This window comes from Bison bison, unplaced genomic scaffold (genome assembly GCF_000754665.1).
Source record: "Bison bison bison isolate TAMUID 2011002044 unplaced genomic scaffold, Bison_UMD1.0 scf7180017864508, whole genome shotgun sequence".
Taxonomy (NCBI): Eukaryota; Metazoa; Chordata; class Mammalia; order Artiodactyla; family Bovidae; genus Bison; species Bison bison.
Genome location: NW_011495064.1, coordinates 7,954,068 through 7,972,311, shown reverse-complemented (window position 1 = coordinate 7,972,311; position 18,244 = coordinate 7,954,068). Strand labels below are relative to the sequence as shown.

General features: G+C 45.9%; 1 protein-coding gene across 1 annotated transcript in view; it reads right to left on the bottom strand.

Moving 5' to 3' along the window:
- Positions 1-18,244, bottom strand: part of SLC9A4 (solute carrier family 9, subfamily A (NHE4, cation proton antiporter 4), member 4) — a 55,131-nt gene that overhangs the window by 30,526 nt on the left and 6,361 nt on the right. The window contains exon 2 of the mRNA XM_010829865.1: positions 14,728-15,191. Within this exon, the coding sequence (XP_010828167.1) occupies positions 14,728-15,191 (464 nt within the window). The remainder of the gene's footprint in view (positions 1-14,727; positions 15,192-18,244) is intronic.

The window sequence follows — 18,244 nt, the reverse complement described above, 5'->3', positions numbered from 1 at the left end:
AGCACAGGTTTTGTCTTTGGAATGTGAGTTGGCAGAGAGCAACATTTCTGAAAGTACTTCAAGTGTTACCAGTCTTCATCTGGGTGGCTTCTAGTGAACTCTGCTAACGGAGGGGAAGGACCATGAGGGGGGCATGCAACGGCCCCTCTGCTCACAGGCCCTCATGCCCCGCTCCAGGGCAGCTTGGCCACACTGCCTTCTATGTTAGTTCCCTAGGGCTGCTGTAACAAGGCTTCCCAGGAGGCGCTAATGGTAAGGAACCCATCTGCCAATGCAGGAGACACAAAGGTTCTATCCCTGAGTTGGGAATATCCCCTGGAGAAGGAAATGGCAACCCACTCCAGAATTCTTGCCTAAGACATCCCATGGGCAGAGGAGCCTGGCGGGTTATAGTCCACGGAGTCGCAAAGAGTCGGACACGACCGACTACACGGGCACGGATATTATTTAAGCAAAGCAAAACCATGCTCTAAGAAAAACCTTGCCTGAGTTTTTGCAAGAAAATTGTGACTTATGGTTTCAAAAGGAATCCAAAAGAAACTTAGTGGTTGTATCCCAACTCAGTGACTTTCTTTAGTTCGATTTAACCTTTTGCCTGACCTTGGGACAACCCACGTGCAGGTCTCAGAAGGCCTGGGTGTTGCACTTTGGAGCTGTGCTCATGTCCCAAGGAGTGAAGCCAAGACGAGAAGCTGGAAGCTAGCATGAGACTCAAAAAGCAAATCTGAATGAGTCTAATTGAGACTCTGGGAGTTTATTTGACTCTTAAACCCAAGGAAACCCATGGAGTATGATTGAGACTCAAAGATTTGCATGTTTAGGCCACAAAAGAAAACTCTTTTGCATTGCTCTACAGATTATAAGGAGCAGCCTGATCTGTTCCTAGGACCTGGGAAGGTCAACAGGACTAGTCCTGGCCCCAGACACCCGTGCGCGCTGCCAGGAAGAGGCTATGGCATTTTCAGAAGCTAAAGTCATACGTATAATTAAGAAGACTACACTTACAGACATAATCCATATGACTACATGGAAAACAATTCTTATCTTTCAAATTATATGGCTCTGAATGTCATTACAGTTATGAAAGATTTTCTTTGGGTTCCTTTCAAATCACAATCATGTGTGTATATTTTTAATATATTGGAAGGGGAAACTCAGCCAATGCTAACGCTCCAACACATCCCTGGCACTAAGGGGAAACAAAATCATATTTACCTTCTTTGCTCAGTGGGCAGGTACAAAATCGGGACAAAATAAGAAATATATATTTTGGAAAACTTCCCTGGTGGTCTGGTGGCTAAGACTCCATGCTCCCAGAGCAGGGGGCCCTGGTTCCACCCCTGATCAGAGAAGTAGATCCCACATGCTACAACTAAGAATTTGCAAGTCACAACTAAAGATCCCACACGCCACAACCAAAAGATGCTGGAGGAAAAAAAGGATCCTGTGTGCTGCAACTAAACCCCAGTGCAGCCAAATAAATAAATTAAAAAAAGAAAATATTAAAAAGAAAAAAATATGTATATGTTTTCCTTTGTCCCCAGTACCTGGCACAAAGTTCCTAAAGATCTAGTAATTCCCTGAGTCATTTGTAATGAGTGCTTTTCAATCCCTCCTGAATTTACACTAATGAAGTGACTCTTGCTGGGGTTCCCTTTACCCTGCCAGCAAGGAGGGAGACTGGTTGCTGGAGGAAACAACCATGTGATGGTAAGGTTGTATCTTTCATCCCTACTCCCTGACCCTCCAGGAAGAGGAGAAAGGCTGGAGCTTGATTTCAATACTCAGCGGCCAACAACGTCATCAGTCATGCCTAAGTAATGCAACTTCCGGAAAAACCCCAAAGAACAGTGTTCAGAAAGCTTACAGGTTGGTGCTGGGAGGGTGGTGCACCTGGAGAAGACATGGAAGCTCTGCACACACTCCTCGGGACCTCACCCTACACATCCCTTTCATTTGGTTGTTCCTGAGTTGCACCCTTTCCAAAAATCTGGCTGTTGCTGTTCAGTCACTCAGTCATGTCTGATTCTTTGAGACCCCATGGACTGCACACCAGGCTTTCCCGTCCTTCACTATCTCCTGGAGTTTGCTTAAACTCATGTCCACTGAGTAGATGATGCCATCCAGCCATCTCATCCTCTGTCATCCCTTCTCTTCCTCCCTCAGTCTTTTCCAGCATCAGGATCTTTTCCAACAAGTCAGCTCTTTACATCAGGTAGCCAAAGTACTGGAACTTCAGCTTCAATCCTTCCAATGACTATTCAGAGTTGAAGTCCTTTAAGATTGACAATAAACTGGAAATAAAAACTAAGCTACTTTCCTGAGTTCTATAAGCTGTTCCGGCAAATTGTCAAACCTAAAGAGCGAGTTGTGGGGACGCCCAATTTTACAGCCAGTCAGTTAGAAGCATGTTGTCTTGTGGTCGGTACCTGAGGTCAAGGAGTCTTATGGGACTGAGCCCTTAACCTGTGGGGTTTGTGCTAATTCTGAATAGTGTCAGAACTGAAACAAATTGTAGGACACTAAGTTGGTATCTGAAGATTTGGAGAACTGGTTGGAATTGGGAAAAACATGCACACATTTGGTGTCAGAAGCCATGCTGTTAAAAAACAGTTTAGAGAAGTTTCATTAAGTGGTCCTTTTCTGTTACCTTTAACAAGCTCACCAACCTCCCAAGATCACAGTACTGGTAACCCTTTATGGACACCACTATAAAAGTTTGCAAAGTTCTTTCAACACAGAAAATAATGATCAAAGACACCTGCCCACCACCCAGGGTTTAGCAGAAGTGGAGAGTCAACTTCAAATGTGCTGGTATTTGTTTTTTTACCAACTTTACTGAGGAATGATATACAAATGATAAACTGGAGATGCAGTTCAATCCCTGGGTCAGGAAGATCCCCAGGAGAAGGAAATGGCAATCCACTGGAGTATTCACGCTGGGCAATTCCATGGACGGGGAAGCCTGGTGGGCCACAGTCTATGGGGTTACAAAGAGTCAGACATGACTTAGTGACTAAAAAACAACAAATATGTGTGTGTGTATATATATATATACACACACACACATATAGCAAGATGAGTCAGTAATATACTGTGTACTACACTGTGTAATATAAACACCAATATAATATAATATACTAATGTAATATAATATAAATACTGTGTAATATACTGTGTATACACACATATATTCAGTATATTACTGACTCACCTTGCTATATATCTGAAACTAACTTTCAGATAAGTGTAGATAAACTATACTTCAATTTAAATTAGAAAAAAAGCTTTAAAAAATGACAGAAGGGAAGAAGCTTTTACCTTACTTCTAAAAAAAGGTCAGAAAATTTAACAAAGAGTGGCAGGATTTTATTGATTTAGGACACAGCAAAGAAGTTTCTTTAAGGAGCTTCCTTTCAATTTAAAAAGCCTGACACTCCTTCTCAGCTTAAAACATGGTAGGGTAAAGGACAGACCATACTTCATAGCTGCTGTTACCATCTACCTGCCAATCACTTTCAAATACACATTTCCCTCCAATCTCTCTTCCAGGCTCTAGACTCCTATTTCTAAAACTAGGGAAAATTTCTTTTCAGTGGGCTGATTTGATGGTATCTCAGACTTAGCAGTTCAGAACTAAGAGTGATCTTGTCAAAGTGTTAGTCACTCAGTCGTGTCCAACTCTTTGCTACCCCATGGATTACTGGTGGACATTTGCCCACCAGGCTCCTCTGTCCATGGGATTCTCTAGGCAGGAATATGGAGTGGGTGAAGAGTGCCATTCCCTTCTCTAGGGGGTCTTCCCAAGCCAGGGATGGAACTTGAGTCTCCCTCACTGCATGCAGATTCTTTACCCTCTGAGTCACCAGGGAAGGCCCAGTAGTGATCACTCACCCACAACTGCTCCTCAACCCTGATCCCATCAAGGAACCAACCAGCCTGACATCTCTCATCACCTCCACGCCAACCTGGAGCAAATGCCCAGAGGACTGATTTCACCATCTGGCATCAGTCCACCTACAGGACCAGATGGGAGTCGGATCCCACAGGTTAAGGGTTCAGCCTCGCAGGACAGCCCCTCCTCTGCTTCAGATGTCCAGCACAAGTAAGTCCAGGTTGTCACCTGGGTTTCTGACTCACCAGCTATAGACCCTCCTTAAGTAAGTAAGTAAGGTCGCTCAGCCGTGCCCGACTCTTTGCGACCCCGTGGACTGTAGCCCACCAGGCTCCTCTGTCCATGGGATTCTCCAAGCAAGAATACTGGAGTGGGTTGCCATTTCCTTCTCCAGGGGAACTTCCCGACCCAGGGATCGAACCCAGGTCTCCCGCATTGTAGGCAGATGCTTTAAGCTCTGAGCCACCAGGGAAGACCCTCCTGGGGTTGGTTAATTTGCTAGAATGGCTCACAGAACTCAGAGAAACATCTTACTAACTTGATGACTGATTTACTACAGAAGGAGCAGCCAGATGGAAGAGATTCTTAGGACAAAGGATGGGGGCAGGGTTGTGGGGCTCCTATGCCCTCCCCAGGACCACCACCCTCCCCAAATCTCTGCCAACCTGAAAGCTCTCCAAAGCCAATCCTCTAGCTTTTTCTGGAGGCTTCGTTACATAGGCTGGGTTGATTAAATCACTGGTCATGGGTGACTGACTTTACTCCAGCTCAGCTCCCTTTCCTGTAGGTGGGAGGGGGGAGGCTTAAGGAGGGAGACTGAGAAGTCCAACTCCTTAATTATAAGGTTGATTCCACTGGCAATCAGCCCTCTTCCCCTACGTAGGGGCTTTCCAAAAGTCACTTCATTAGCATAACAAATTCAGCTCAGCTCTCTTCACTTAGGAAATTCCAAGTGTTTTAATGAGCTCAATGCCCTGAATGAGCATGAGCTGGTTGGATGGCTCAATGGACATGAGTTTGAGCAAATTCCGGGAGATAGTAAAGGACAGGGAAGCCTGGCGTGCTGCAGTCCATGGGGTTGGGTTGCAAAAAGTTGGACACAACCGAGCAGCTGAACAACAATGGCAGTGCCCTGAATGGGGACAAAGACCAAACATATATGTTTCTTCTTGTAAATCATAATATTACAAACAGTGAAGGTCTGTGCTTAACTCTGTGCCAGGTGTTGTTTTAAATGCTTACGTGTATCAACTCCCTTGAACCCTCAGACATCCTGGCTCCAGTTTGCAGAAAGGAAACTGGGGGGTCAGAGGGGTTAAATCACTCAACTGAAGGCACACTGTTTGCAGGTAAACAAGCCGGGCCTTGAACTAGGGCATATGGCCTCCCTGTCCATGCTCATGGGCACAATGTACTGCCTCTTGAATACGATCTTCCTGGAGCTAGGATGTCTTTGATGCAGGAAAATATTAATATAAACCAGAGAGAATTATGGAGGAAACTGCTGCTGCTGCTGCTGCTGCTGCTGCTGCTAAGTCTCTTCAGTCGTATCTGACTCTGTGCGACCCCACAGACGGCAGCCCACTAGGCTCCCCTGTCCCTGGGATTCTCCAGGCAAGAACACTGGAGTGGGTTGCCATTTCCTTTTCCAATGCATGAAAGTGAAAAGTGAAAGAGAAGTCGCTCAGTTGTGTCCAACTCCTAGCGACCCCATGGACTGCAGCCCACCAGGCTCCTCTGTCCATCAGATTTTCCAGGCAAGAATACTAGAGTGGGGTGCCATTGTCTTCTCCTATGGAGGAAAATTCACCCCCAAATGAATGTTTTTGAAAATCTCTTCCAAATTAGATACAGTTTCCTCTGGCAAGCTGTTCCCCTGCCATCCTAGCTTGCTTTGAATTTAAGACATCATCCATACCACCTGGGTCAGAATGATCCTCTGGAGGAGGAAATGATAATCCACTCAAGTATTCTTGTTCCCATGGGTAGAGGAGATTGGTTATCCATGGGATCACAAAGAGTCAGGCACAACTGAGTGACTCAGCATGCAAGAAGCAAAAGTATGTCAAATACCCGCCAATGTGGCTGGCCGAAGGTTCCTGCTCAGAAACTCTCGGTGGCTCCTTCTACCACTCTCTCATCCACTGTGCTCCCAAAGAATGGACCATAGTGGCAGCAAGATGCCCAATGAAGACATTATCAGAGGACGGAGAAAAACCAGAGGAGAAGAAAGTAGAGGGACAGGGAGCAAGGCGTGAAGAGGCAACATGGCGTGGCAGTTAGAAGCAGAGATGCTCTGGAGCCAGGCTGCCAAGGTTCAAATCTCAGCCTTGGCCAAGCAGACTTGGGGTCCTCTCAGTGAGGTGGAGGAGGGGGAATGTAGGGACCCCTCAGATGAGGTGGAGGGGGGGATGTTGAGACCCCTCAGTGAGGTGGAGGAGGAGAGTATGGGGTGAGATGGGAGGCTATAGGAACCTTGGTGGCCTTACCTTGTTGCTTATTCAGCAAATTGATGCAGGAAAACCAGGGAGGAATACAAATATAAGAACAAAGTGCCTACAGTACCTGAAGCAGTGCCATATTTAAAACCAAATGCCTACTAGGAGGGAGCTAACCAGCACAGACCTCCATGAGTTCAGTTCAGTTCAGTTCAGTTCAGTCGCTCAGTCATTTCCGACTCCTTGTGACCCCACAGACTGCAGAACACCAGGCCTCCTTGTCCATCACCAACTCCTGGAGCTTACTCAAATTCATGTCCATTGAGTTGGTGATGCCATCCAATCATCTCATCCTGTGTCGTCCCCTTATCTTCCCGCCTTCAATCTTTCCCAGAATCAGAATCTTTTCCAATGAGTCAGCTCTTCACATCAGGTGGCCAAAGTATTGCAGTTTCAGCTTCAACATCAGTCCTTCCAATGAGTATTCAGGACTGATTTCCTTTAGGATGGACTGGTTGGATCTCCTTGCAGTCCAAGGGACTCTCAAGAGTCTTCTCCAAAACCATGACTACTGGAAAAACCATAGCCTTGACTAGATGGACCTGTGTGGACAAAGTAATATCTGCTTTTTAATATGCTGTCTAGGTTGGTCATAACTTTCCTTCCAAGCAGCAAGTGTCTATTAATTTCATGGCTGCAATCACCATCCACAGTGACCTTGGAGACCCAAAAAATAAAGTCTGACACTGTTTCCACTGTTTCCCCATGTATTTGCCATGAAGTGATGGGACCAGATGCCATGATCTTAGTTTTCTCAATGTCGAGTTTTAAGCCAAATTTTTCACTCTCCTCTTTCACTTTCATCAAGAGGCTCTTTAGTTCCTCTTCACTTTCTGCCAAAAGGTTGGTGTCATCTGCATATCTGAGGTTATTGATATTTCTCCCGGCAATCTTGATTCCAGCTTGTGCTTCATCCAGCCCAGCATTTCTGATGATGTACTCTACATATACGTTAAATAAGCCAGGTGACAATATACAACCTTGATGTTCTCCTTTTCCTATTTGGAACCAGTCTGTTGTTCCATGTCCAGTTCTAGCTGTTGCTTCCTGACCTGCATACAGATTTCTCAAGAGGCAGGTCAGGTGGTCTCGTATGCCTGTCTCTTTCAGAATTTTCCACAGTTTATTGTGATTCACACAGTCAAAGGCTTTGACCTGAGCTGGTGTGATATAAAACAATAGCCAGCATGCATGGGGTTCTCCCTGCATGCTGAGCACTCACTGTTCAAAAAGCTTAACAGGAATTTTCTAGTGGTCTTAAGAGCTAAGTAATACCATCACCCTAATTTTACAGAACTCAGGCACAGAGATGACCAGAATCTTTCCTGGATCCACATGCTGGACTTGGCCAAACAAGCCAACTCTATTTTGGAGAAAGACCACTGTATTTCCTGCCCACTGGACATGAGCCCAGTCTCCTCGTCAGTAACATATGGGTTCTCTCCTGTCTTTCCAGCTCCATGAGTTGAACATTCAAAGGGTAAGAATAAGAGAGAAGAGAAAGGGGGACTTCCCTGGTGGCTCAGTGTAAAGAATCCACCTGCCAATGCAGGAGACACAGGGTCAAATCCCCGGGTCAGAAAGATCCCACATGCCGACGAACAACTAAGCCCCTGCGTCACAACTTTTGTGCTCCAGATCCCATGCTCGGCAACAAGAGAAGCCACTGCAATGAGGAACCCATGCACAGCAATGGAGAGTAGCCCCTGCTCACTGCAACTAGAGAAAAGCCTAAGCATCAATGAAGAGCCAACACAGCCAAATACAAATAAAATGAGAAAAAAGAAAAGAGAATGGGAAGAGACCTCCTTGTGTACCCATGTCTGGTCCATCATGGCCAGGCCGGATGCCCTTCAACCTTACCTCTTTTGCTATAGTTTCTTCATCTGTGAAATATGGTTATTCATTCAGGCCTGACAGTAAAAATCTAGGAATTGGATCAAATAGTAAATGCACAAGTGACCCCATACAGAGCCTGGACATAGCAGCTGCTTCTCTTTTTCTGCTATGAAATTGGCCATGAGGTTCAACTGAGGATGGGTGGTGGTTTAGTTGCTAAGTCGTGTTTGACTCTTGTGACCCCATGGACTATAGCCCACCAGGATCCTCCATCCATGGGATTTCCCAGGCAAGAATACCGAAGAGGCCAGTTCTTTCTCCAGGGGATCTCCCTGACCCAGGGATCGAACCCACATCTCCTGCACTGGCAGGAGGGTTCTTTACCACTGAGCCACCTGGGACGCATCTGCTGAGGATACTAGTTATTATTTAAAAGGTATTTGGGTTTTGTCTCTGCTTCCTCTGCCTACCACTAAGGAAATTCTTATGATCAGAGTCATAACCAAAAATATGCAGCAAGAAGGAGAAGGTAAGTGGACAAGAGGCTTGGAGGGTCAGGGCCATCACTCTTTCCATGGTTCTGCAACATCTTCCCTTCAGCGCCAGGCAGCTCTTCCGTGGATGAGGATCTGCAAAGTTGTCTCAAGTCACCCGCAAATCACAGGTCTCTCTCTGCTGACTCAGACTTTCTGCTGGAAGAGCCCGCGTGTGATGGCTGCCCTCCTCAATGAAAGGGTGAGTCCAAGCCCTGCACTCAAAATACAACTGCCCTGCATTAAATACCAGTTGCTGTCAAACTGCTTTCTAAATCCAGCCCGGAGCTTCTCCAATTTCACGCAGGGATGCAGAAGGGCCCCAGCACACACTTAATATCACTGTGCTGTGGGTGACCACAGAGTGACCTGGAGTGACGTGTGAGCAAGCCCCCATCTCAACCCAGAGCCAACGCCACAGCAGCTTCGCCGGGTGGAGGTCACAGCAGGGCCCTCCACAGATACTCTGGTCAGCCGAAAATTGCAATTTTATTTTGAAATGATCATTTAAAAAAAAAAAGTCCAAGTGGAAGCAATTAAACTTTGGGAAAGTCAAACAAATTTCGTCAGCAAAGAACCCCCAAGCCGTGACGGGTCTAGATGTAAAATCTAGAGACAATTCAGGACGAAGTGAGTCTCAAGTTCAGAGGCAGCCAGGGAGATAGCAGAGCCCCATGTTTTCATGGCTGCCTGATGCAAAGAGCTGACTCATTGGAAAAGACCTTGATGCTGGGAAAGACTAACAGCAAGAGAAGAGGGAGACTGAGGTGGGAATGGTTGGATGTCATCACCAACTCAATAGACATGAGTTTTAGCAAACTCTGGGAGATAGTGAAGGAAAGCGTCCATGGAGGTCACAAAGAATCAGACACGACTTAGTAACTGAACAACAATAAAGACTACGTCTCGGCAAGAAAATTTATAGGCTGCATCAAGAAAGAGATTGTTCTATGAAAAGTAAGTGAGGTGGTACTGTCATTTCTAAATTTCTCTAACTGTGGAGCCCTATACCAAGATCACCAAGGCCACAGATGTGGAGCCCTGTACCGAGGTCACCTTTGGAAGTGACCAAGCCCCACTTCACTTTCACTTTTCTCTTTCCTGCACTGGAGAAGGAAATGGCAACCCACTCCAGTATGCTTGCCTGGAGAATCCCAGGAACGGAGCCTGGTGGGCCGCCATCTATGGGGTCGCACAGAGTCGGACACGACTGACGTGACTTAGCAGCAGAGCCCCATAGCAACAGTTGCCTTGGATTCCCCTGACCTGAACCATACAGCTCTCGGATCCCATATTAGGTAAAAATGCCCACCCTATAGCGTCCTAACCAATCACCTAATGCCAGCCTTCCTGCGGAGTTTCCTCTGTCTTGAGGCTACAATAATTGGCTACTATCCCGTGAAAGGTGTCGGCTCTCCCTTGCGATGGCCCACTATTCTAACAGCATCTCTCACTCTAAAAGATATTCACCTCTCATTCTGTCTCGTGTCTGCAAATTCTTCTCCACCTGGCGCACAGACCATGACACTAAACATTTATGAAGAGGAAGTAGAATACTGGCCTCATGATGGGTTGCCAAGAGGCCTTACATGGCATTACAGTCAGCAAGGGACCCCAAGGGACTTGGATATGAGTACAGTGAGATGACGTCTGGAGGCACCATAGCTCAGAGAGGCTGCCCTAGGAGGGGGAACTGGTTCCCAGCTGGCATCACTTATTCTACTGTAACAAAACCCCAAGCAAGAAAGCATCTAAAGAAAGAAAGGGTGGGGGAAAGGGGATCTCCAAGATGAGTCCAGCCCAGTCCTTTCCCAGATGTAGCAATATTTTATATCCAGATGGGTCAGTTTCTTGACACTTAAAGGCCATGAACCAGGAGTTCTCAAACAATAGCCATTGTCTGAGATGCTGGTTAAGAATACAGATTCCCAGGCTTCATTCCCAGAGAGTGGGGATCAGTGGGTCTGGGGTGGGGTTTGGATGTCTGAGTGCCCATCAGACCCACTTGGGGGATTCTGAGGCACAGAGCTTGAGGGCCACATGCTGAGAAATGAGGTCTCTGAATGGGCTGGCAGGCTGGAGCCCAGGGTCCTGTGGCGACTTGCTGACAACTTGGCTTTCTGAGATGCTCACCCAGCAGGAAAGCTTGTGCCCGTCTGATGAGCCTAGAGTCATGCTCAACACTTAGAGATTCTCATTATGAATAAATGAAGTGATTTCTAATTTCAGGTGTGGGTCTTCCACTTGGTGAATCCACCCCATATCTTGGATTATTTTCCCCTGCCCCCAGTACTATCTATTTTGACCTAGTTTGATCAAATTCTCACAATAGAATCTTGTGCCAGGATGAACAAGGTCCTACTGTAGAGCACAGGGAACTATAATCAATATCCTGGGATAAACCACAATGGAAAAGAATTTTAAAAGGAAGGTATGTATGTATAAACCTGAGTCTCTTTGCTGTACAGCGGAAGTTAACACAACATGGTAAATTAGCTTCAATAAAACTGATACATGAAAATTCTAAAAAGAGAAAATAAAATTATGACTAACAATACTAAAAAACTGTATGCTAGGTGACTTACATAATTAATTGCAAAAGGGAGAAAATTTTTTTAAAGTTTGTATGATTTTTGGTTATGTACAATGTCAGAAAGCAAAATATGAAAATAATATGATAGTAGGTTTGACTACATACAAATTTAAAACTTTTACAGGAAACCAAGATTTAAAATAATTAAGGAACAAAATGGGAGAAAATATTTGCTTTTTATGTAGCATCCAAAAGTTTAAAATTTAGAAAGTTTAAAAAGTTCCTTTTTAAAGTTTTCTTAACAAAAAAAAAAAAAAAAGATCAGCAAATGGTCTCAAAGAAAAGGGACAAAAATCAATGCTTGCATACAATAATTGGGACACACTTATTAAATATGATTCATTTTTTATATGAAATCCAAGTTTAACTGGTGTCCTATATATTTATTTAAGTCTGACAACCCTGATAGGACATGAACATCCAGTTTGCAGGATAAGAAACACTAATGATCTACAATTGTTGAAAAGATGCTTAATCATCATGCAAATTACAACAAACACTTGTCATCCTTTTTTTCTCATTAGATGGGAAAACATTAAGAAAATAAGGCCCTTTGTTGACAGCAACACAAGGAAATATGCACTTATTAATAACACATGTTCTATGGAAATATAAGTCCATAAAGATTTCCAGGAAATCTTGGCAGCTGTGTACATAAAAACTGAAATTAAGGTTTAATATTGTATTTGGTAAAAAGGGGCGGGGTCCTGAGTGACCCTACTGCAAGCTCCCCCTGCAACCTGACACCAGGGTAACATCCTCCAGCCAATAAGCTCCTTATTCAGGGACCAGTAGTTGCATATCCATGCGAACTGGGGCCCAGTTCCCTGCCAGCTTGTGGAATTACTCAAAAGAATTTGATAAAGAATTGATACATGTATAACTGAATCACTTGGCTGTACACCTGAAACTAATACAACATTGTTAATCAATTAGGATCCAATATAAAAAAAATTCTAAAAAAAGAGCAAAGAACCTCGTCTCATCTCATTATTGCCACCCAAGTAGCTAGCACAATGCCTAGAACAAAATAGGTACCAAATAAATGTTTGTTTTAAAAAAAAGTCAAGCACATCTTTCCCGAGGACCCAGGAGGTACCCCATCCTTCTAACAGTGTCTTCTGCAGACACTGAGAGCTCACTGTTTCCGAGTGCAGCTCCCACGTGACCCTGTGGGGTGTGTTACGTCTCCTCCCCTGAACTGTGAGTATAAGTGACTAATACACTGTCATTAGTCTCATTTGTTAACTGCTGGAGTCACTCCTGAACCCTCGGGTGGGAATCCCTCCTTTACCAGCTGAATGAAGAAGAGGTGATTAGAACAGCATCTCTCAACTTTTTAAGTGCACCTATTTTTAAACACTTTTAATTTTTTTAGATTTTTTCAGCATGGACCATTTTAAAAGTCTATCAAATTTGTTACAATATTGCTTCTGTTTCATGTTTTGTTTTGTTTTGTTTTTGCTGTGACATATGCAAGATCTTAGCTCCCCAACCAGAGGTCACACCTGTACCCCCTGTACTGGAACATGAAGTCTTAACCACTGGCCCACCAGGGGAGCCCCCAGGTACAACTACTTTTTAACCCAGAAACTTTACTTTCAAGAAACTATCCTATATAAAGGCACACAAGTACAAAAGAGAGATGCATGTAGAAACAAGAATACTTATTGCAGTATTGTTTTTGAAAGTGAAAAACTGGCAACCACGTGAATATCCATCCATGGAGAAATGGTTAAATAAATCATTGCAAACGTCATCTATGAAACACTCTGCAACAGTGGGAAAGATCTAGAAAGAAGTCTAAGATTTGTTACATCTAAGCATACATCTGATATAATCCCACCCAGTTTATGTAGAATGATGCAAGGAGATCCAACCAGTCAATCCTAAAGGAAATCAACCCTGAATATTCACTGGAAGGACTGATGCTGAAGCTTAAGCTCCAATACTTTGGCCACCTGATGTGAAGAAGTGACTCACTGGAAAAGACCCTGATGCTGGGAAAGACTGAGGGCAGGAGGAGAAGTAGATGGCAGAGGATGAGATGGTTGGATGGCATCACCGACTCAAGGAATGAATCTGCGCAAATTCGAGGAGGTAGAGAAGGACAAGGATGCCTGGAGTTCTCCAATACAACTTAGCAACTGAACAATACCAATGCTTACCTATGCATATGCCTGTGTTCAACATAAAGACCGGAAGGGATATGGAAACTGGATCCAGGGGGGTGAGGAGAGGGCCAGATGGAGGCTTTTGTTTACTCGGTATAATTTTGTACTATTGGAGTCTCTTACACTGAAAGTGCATTCTAGTATTTGTTATGTGATGTGATATCAATGTAAAAATAAGAAAGGTGCATCGAAGTTTATATAAAATCATGGAGACTAACCCCTGGTGAAGGTTTACAGTAATATAAGGAAACAGCAGTGCAACAGCCAGTCTAGAATGTTCCAGCACCTCTAGCCAAAGACACCTCTGGGGTTGATGCTCTGTGCTGATCTGGCCTGTAAACCCTTCTCAGCTTCTCTCCCAGAGGACTCCTAAGCAAAGGTGCCCCCTCACATTCTCTATGGGAGTCACACAACTGAGACTGACAAACAAGCCAATGCATCCGTGCAAACCCGCCATCATCTCTCTCCCGACCCCTAGCTTTTATTTAACTTCATCATCTAAATCAGGACTTAAGAAAGAAATCTAAAAGCTGAGGTCCGATGCTGAGAGAACATTAAATCCGAAGTATTGCTTCGCCCAGGCTTCCCAGGTGTCAGTGGTAAAGAATCCGCCTGCCAAGGCAGGAGACACAAGAGACACAGGTTCAACCACTGGATTGGGAAGGTCCCCTGGAGAAGGGAATGACAAACGACTCCAGTATTCCTGCCTGGAGAATCCCATGGACAGAGGAGCCTGCCAACTATAGTCCATGGGGTTGTAAAAGAGTTGGACACGACTTACAAACTAACAACAATAGTGTTGCTCGACCCAGTGTGAAAACACAGAAGAGCCTTTAGCAAGGGTTTCTGCAAAGTGAAAAACCAAATTCACCAGACTTATGCATCCTCTCCTCTGTTTCTCTCTTTAAAGAAGATAGTGGGGATTTCCCCGGCAGTCCAGTGGTTAGGACTTTGCCTTCCAATGCAGGGGGTTGCAGGTTCAATCCCTGATGGAGGCGCTAATATCCCACATCCTTCTTGGCCAAAAAACACAAAACTTAGAAGCTAATGAAGGCGAGCAGTGTAGCAAGCCAGTGTGGGCACCCTGCAGATCCCAGTGGCGGATGTGGCCAGGCCGCCCGGGCCAGTCTCTGTGCTGCCCGCTTCCCACCCCCGACCCCTGCCCCGCTCCCTGGGGACCGTGTGTGCGTCTCACCACGCTGATGCCGTCATTGAGCAGGGCCTCCCCAAAGATCATCATGTATAGCTGCTCGTTCACACGTGCCTCCTCGAACACGGCCAGGACGGCCACCGGGTCCACGGCCGAGATGAGGCTCCCGAACAGCAGGTTCTGAAGCAGGTTGATGTCGCCCAGCCCAAAGGCCGGGACCTGGCAGATCAGGTAGAGCGAGAGGCCGATGCCGAAGGCGTTGAGCAGGGCGCCCAGGCCCGCCCACCACAGGATGGAGCCGAGGTTCTCGAAGAAGGGCCGCGTGGGCATGAAGTAGCCGCTTTCCAGGACGATGGGCGGGAGGAGGTACAAGAAATAGATGCTCGAGTCCATCACCGGCGGGGACTTGTGGTCCGTTCCGAAGATGACCGCGCCTACCAGCGCCCCCACGAGGATGAGCAGGCAACTCTCGGGCATGAGGCCCGGTAGCCTGCGGTTGAGGTGGAAGCCTGCGGAGCAGAGAACCAGGATGAGAGGTGGGCAGGTAACCCGGCTCTGGTCTCTGGGACACCAGTGGAGGTGGGTGCCAGGGGCCTTTCAGAGCCACGCAGATGGGTACCCAGGCAAGCCGGCACGCATCCCCCAGCCTCAGCATCCTTGTCAAGGCTGGAGCTTGACAAGATCAAGTGCTTCCCACAGCCTGTGCAGGTTCTAGAATCTTCTCAGTCCTTCGGTGCCCTCCTGCCTCCTCCTGCTTTCTGCCTCCTCCATCCTGAGGGCTATGAGAGAGAGAACTCGGCTCTCATGCAAAACTCGCCTTTGAAGCTCAAGCAAGAGTCTTGAGGGATCCACAGGACAAACTAGCGAATTTAACAAAAAAATAAGCAACTTCACAGGTATAGAGAACAAACTAGTAGTTACCAGTGGGGAGGGGGACGGGGCCAGGGTAAGATATAGGTAGGGGAGTCAGAGGTGCGAACTATTAGGTGAAGCATAAGCTACAAGGATGTATTGTACAGCATGGAGAATACAGCCAATATTTTATAATAACTATAAATACAGTATATCTTCCCAGGTGGTACCAATGGTAAAGAACCCGCCTGCCAATGCAGGAGACATGAAAGATACAGGTTCTGATTCCTGGGTTGGGAAGATCTCCTGGAGGAGGAAATGGCAACCCATTCCAGTATTCTTCTTTGGAGAATTCCATGGACAGAGGAACCCAGCTGGCTACAGTCCATAGGGTCGAACAGGGTCGGACACAACTGAAGACTTAGCACCCATGCATTAATGGAGGATAACCTTTAAAAATTATGAATCACTATGTCCTATACCTGTAACTTATATATACACTGGCACTTCAACTAAAAATAAAATAAAACAAGCATTTTTAACTTAAAAAAAAAATGTCTATCACTGGGATTTAACACCAGCTCCTTCCAAATGTACACCTCCTTCTCGACCAAACCAATAAATAAAGATGAAAAATCTTTGTTTCCCTGATTTAACCAGTGACATTGCCACCCAGTCATCCACTTAAGAGGAAGTCAAGTGGCATTGTTATGAGGACTCCATCACCTCTGCTCCTCATGCATCAGCAACCTATTTTATCACTTACACCTTCCACTCGCTGCCCCTGACACGTATCTACTCTCCTCCACTCCCGTGACTTTCACTGAGGGCAGGTTCTCCCCACTTCTCATCCACTCACTGCAGTGTCTTCCTGACCTCCTACTTCACCCCCCATCTCCCAGCCCATTCCACTTCCTGCTGCCAGATGTTCTACACCATGTATATCTGGGTGTCGAATCCCCGCTCAAGGGATACAGTCCAGGGGGGTCATAAAAAGTCAGACACGACTGAACAACTAAACAACAACAAGGGCTTACATAATCGAATAACAGAAGGGAAGGCATTTTAGAAGGGGAGAACTCGGAGAGAAATAGGGGAGAGTCAGGAATAGCCCAGCTGCTGCTGCTGCTGCTGCTAAGTTGCTTCAGTCGTGTCCGACTCTGTGTGACCCCATAGACGGCAACCTACCAGGCTCCCCCATCCATAGGATTTTCCAGGCAAGAGTACTGGAGTGGGGTGCCACTGCCTTCTCCAATAGCCCGGCTAGATGGTTTCAAAAATATCTTCATTCATTGAGTAGATTCACCTTGTTACTGAGTCCAAACTTGCTCTTTGGAGGGCCTGGATGCCAGTTTCTTTAAAACACAGAGACAGAGGTGGTGAGGAATTAAAGTAAAAAGCCCTGTAATCTTGCAAATATCTCCTGGGATGGCTAGCACTGGGAGGGCATGTGTTAATTTCTTCCTTCGTGTAGCAACCCACAGGTGGACCCAGTCAGGGTGTTTCCCTGAGCAAAGGCACTTTGGTTTAACCTTCAGGCCGAGGGGCTGGGTTCACTAAGGCAGGCCATTATGTACAGACAGTATCCTCTTAGTAAACAGAAGCAACGAGAAGCAAAGGTTAAAGTAAAAGAAACAGATCTGACCTGTAGTCAGATTTTGTTCTTCCCTGCAACAATCTGACTGGAGCACATTTTAATTGGGAAGATTATTAGGGGAAGAGTTGCAAGATAATTTTGAGCTAAACAATGAAGGGTGTGAAATTCAAGGCTAAAGAGGTAGTGTTAGTCCCTCAGTTGAGAGGAGTAACCCCACATCCAAGGAGCGGTAGCTGCGCAGGTGCAGGAGGGCCTAGAGGAGCTACTCCACGTTCAGGGTCAGGAGGGGTGGCGAGGAGATACCCCTCATCCAAGGTAAGGAGCAGCAGCTGCGCTTTGCTGGAGCAGCCGTGAAGAGATACCCCACGTCCAAGGTAAGAGAAACCCAAGTAAGACGGTAGGTGTTGCAAGAGGGCATCAGAGGGCAGACACACTGAAACCATACTCACAGAAAACTAGTCAATCTAATCACATGGACCACAGCCTGGTCTAACTCAATGAAACTAAGCCACGCCCGTGGGGCAACCCAAGACGGGCAGGTCACGGTGGAGAGGTCTGACAGAATGTGGTCCACTGGAGAAGGGAATGGCAAACCACTTCAGTATTCTTGCCTTGAGAACCCCATGAACAGTATGAAAACGCAAAATGATAGGATACTGAAAGGGAAACTCCCCAGGTCAGTAGGTGCCCAATATGCTACTGGAGATGAGTGGAAAGAATGAAGAGACGGAGCCAAAGCAAAAACAATACCCAGTTGTGGATGTGACTGGTGATAGAAGCAAGGTCTGATGCTGTAAAGAGCAATATTGCATAGGAACCTGGAATGTTAGGTCCATGAATCAAGGCAAACTGGAAGTGGTCAAACAGGAGATGGCAAGAGTGAACGTCGACATTCTAGGAATCAGCGAACTAAAGTGGACTGGAATGGGTGAATTTAACTCAGATGACCACTATATCTACTACTGTGGGCAGGAATCCCTTAGAAGAAATGGAGTAGCCATCATGGTCAACAAAAGAATCCGAAATGCAGTACTTGGATGCAATCTCAAAAATGAAAGAATGATCTCTGTTCATTTCCAAGGCAAACCGTTCAGTATCACAGTAATCCAAGTC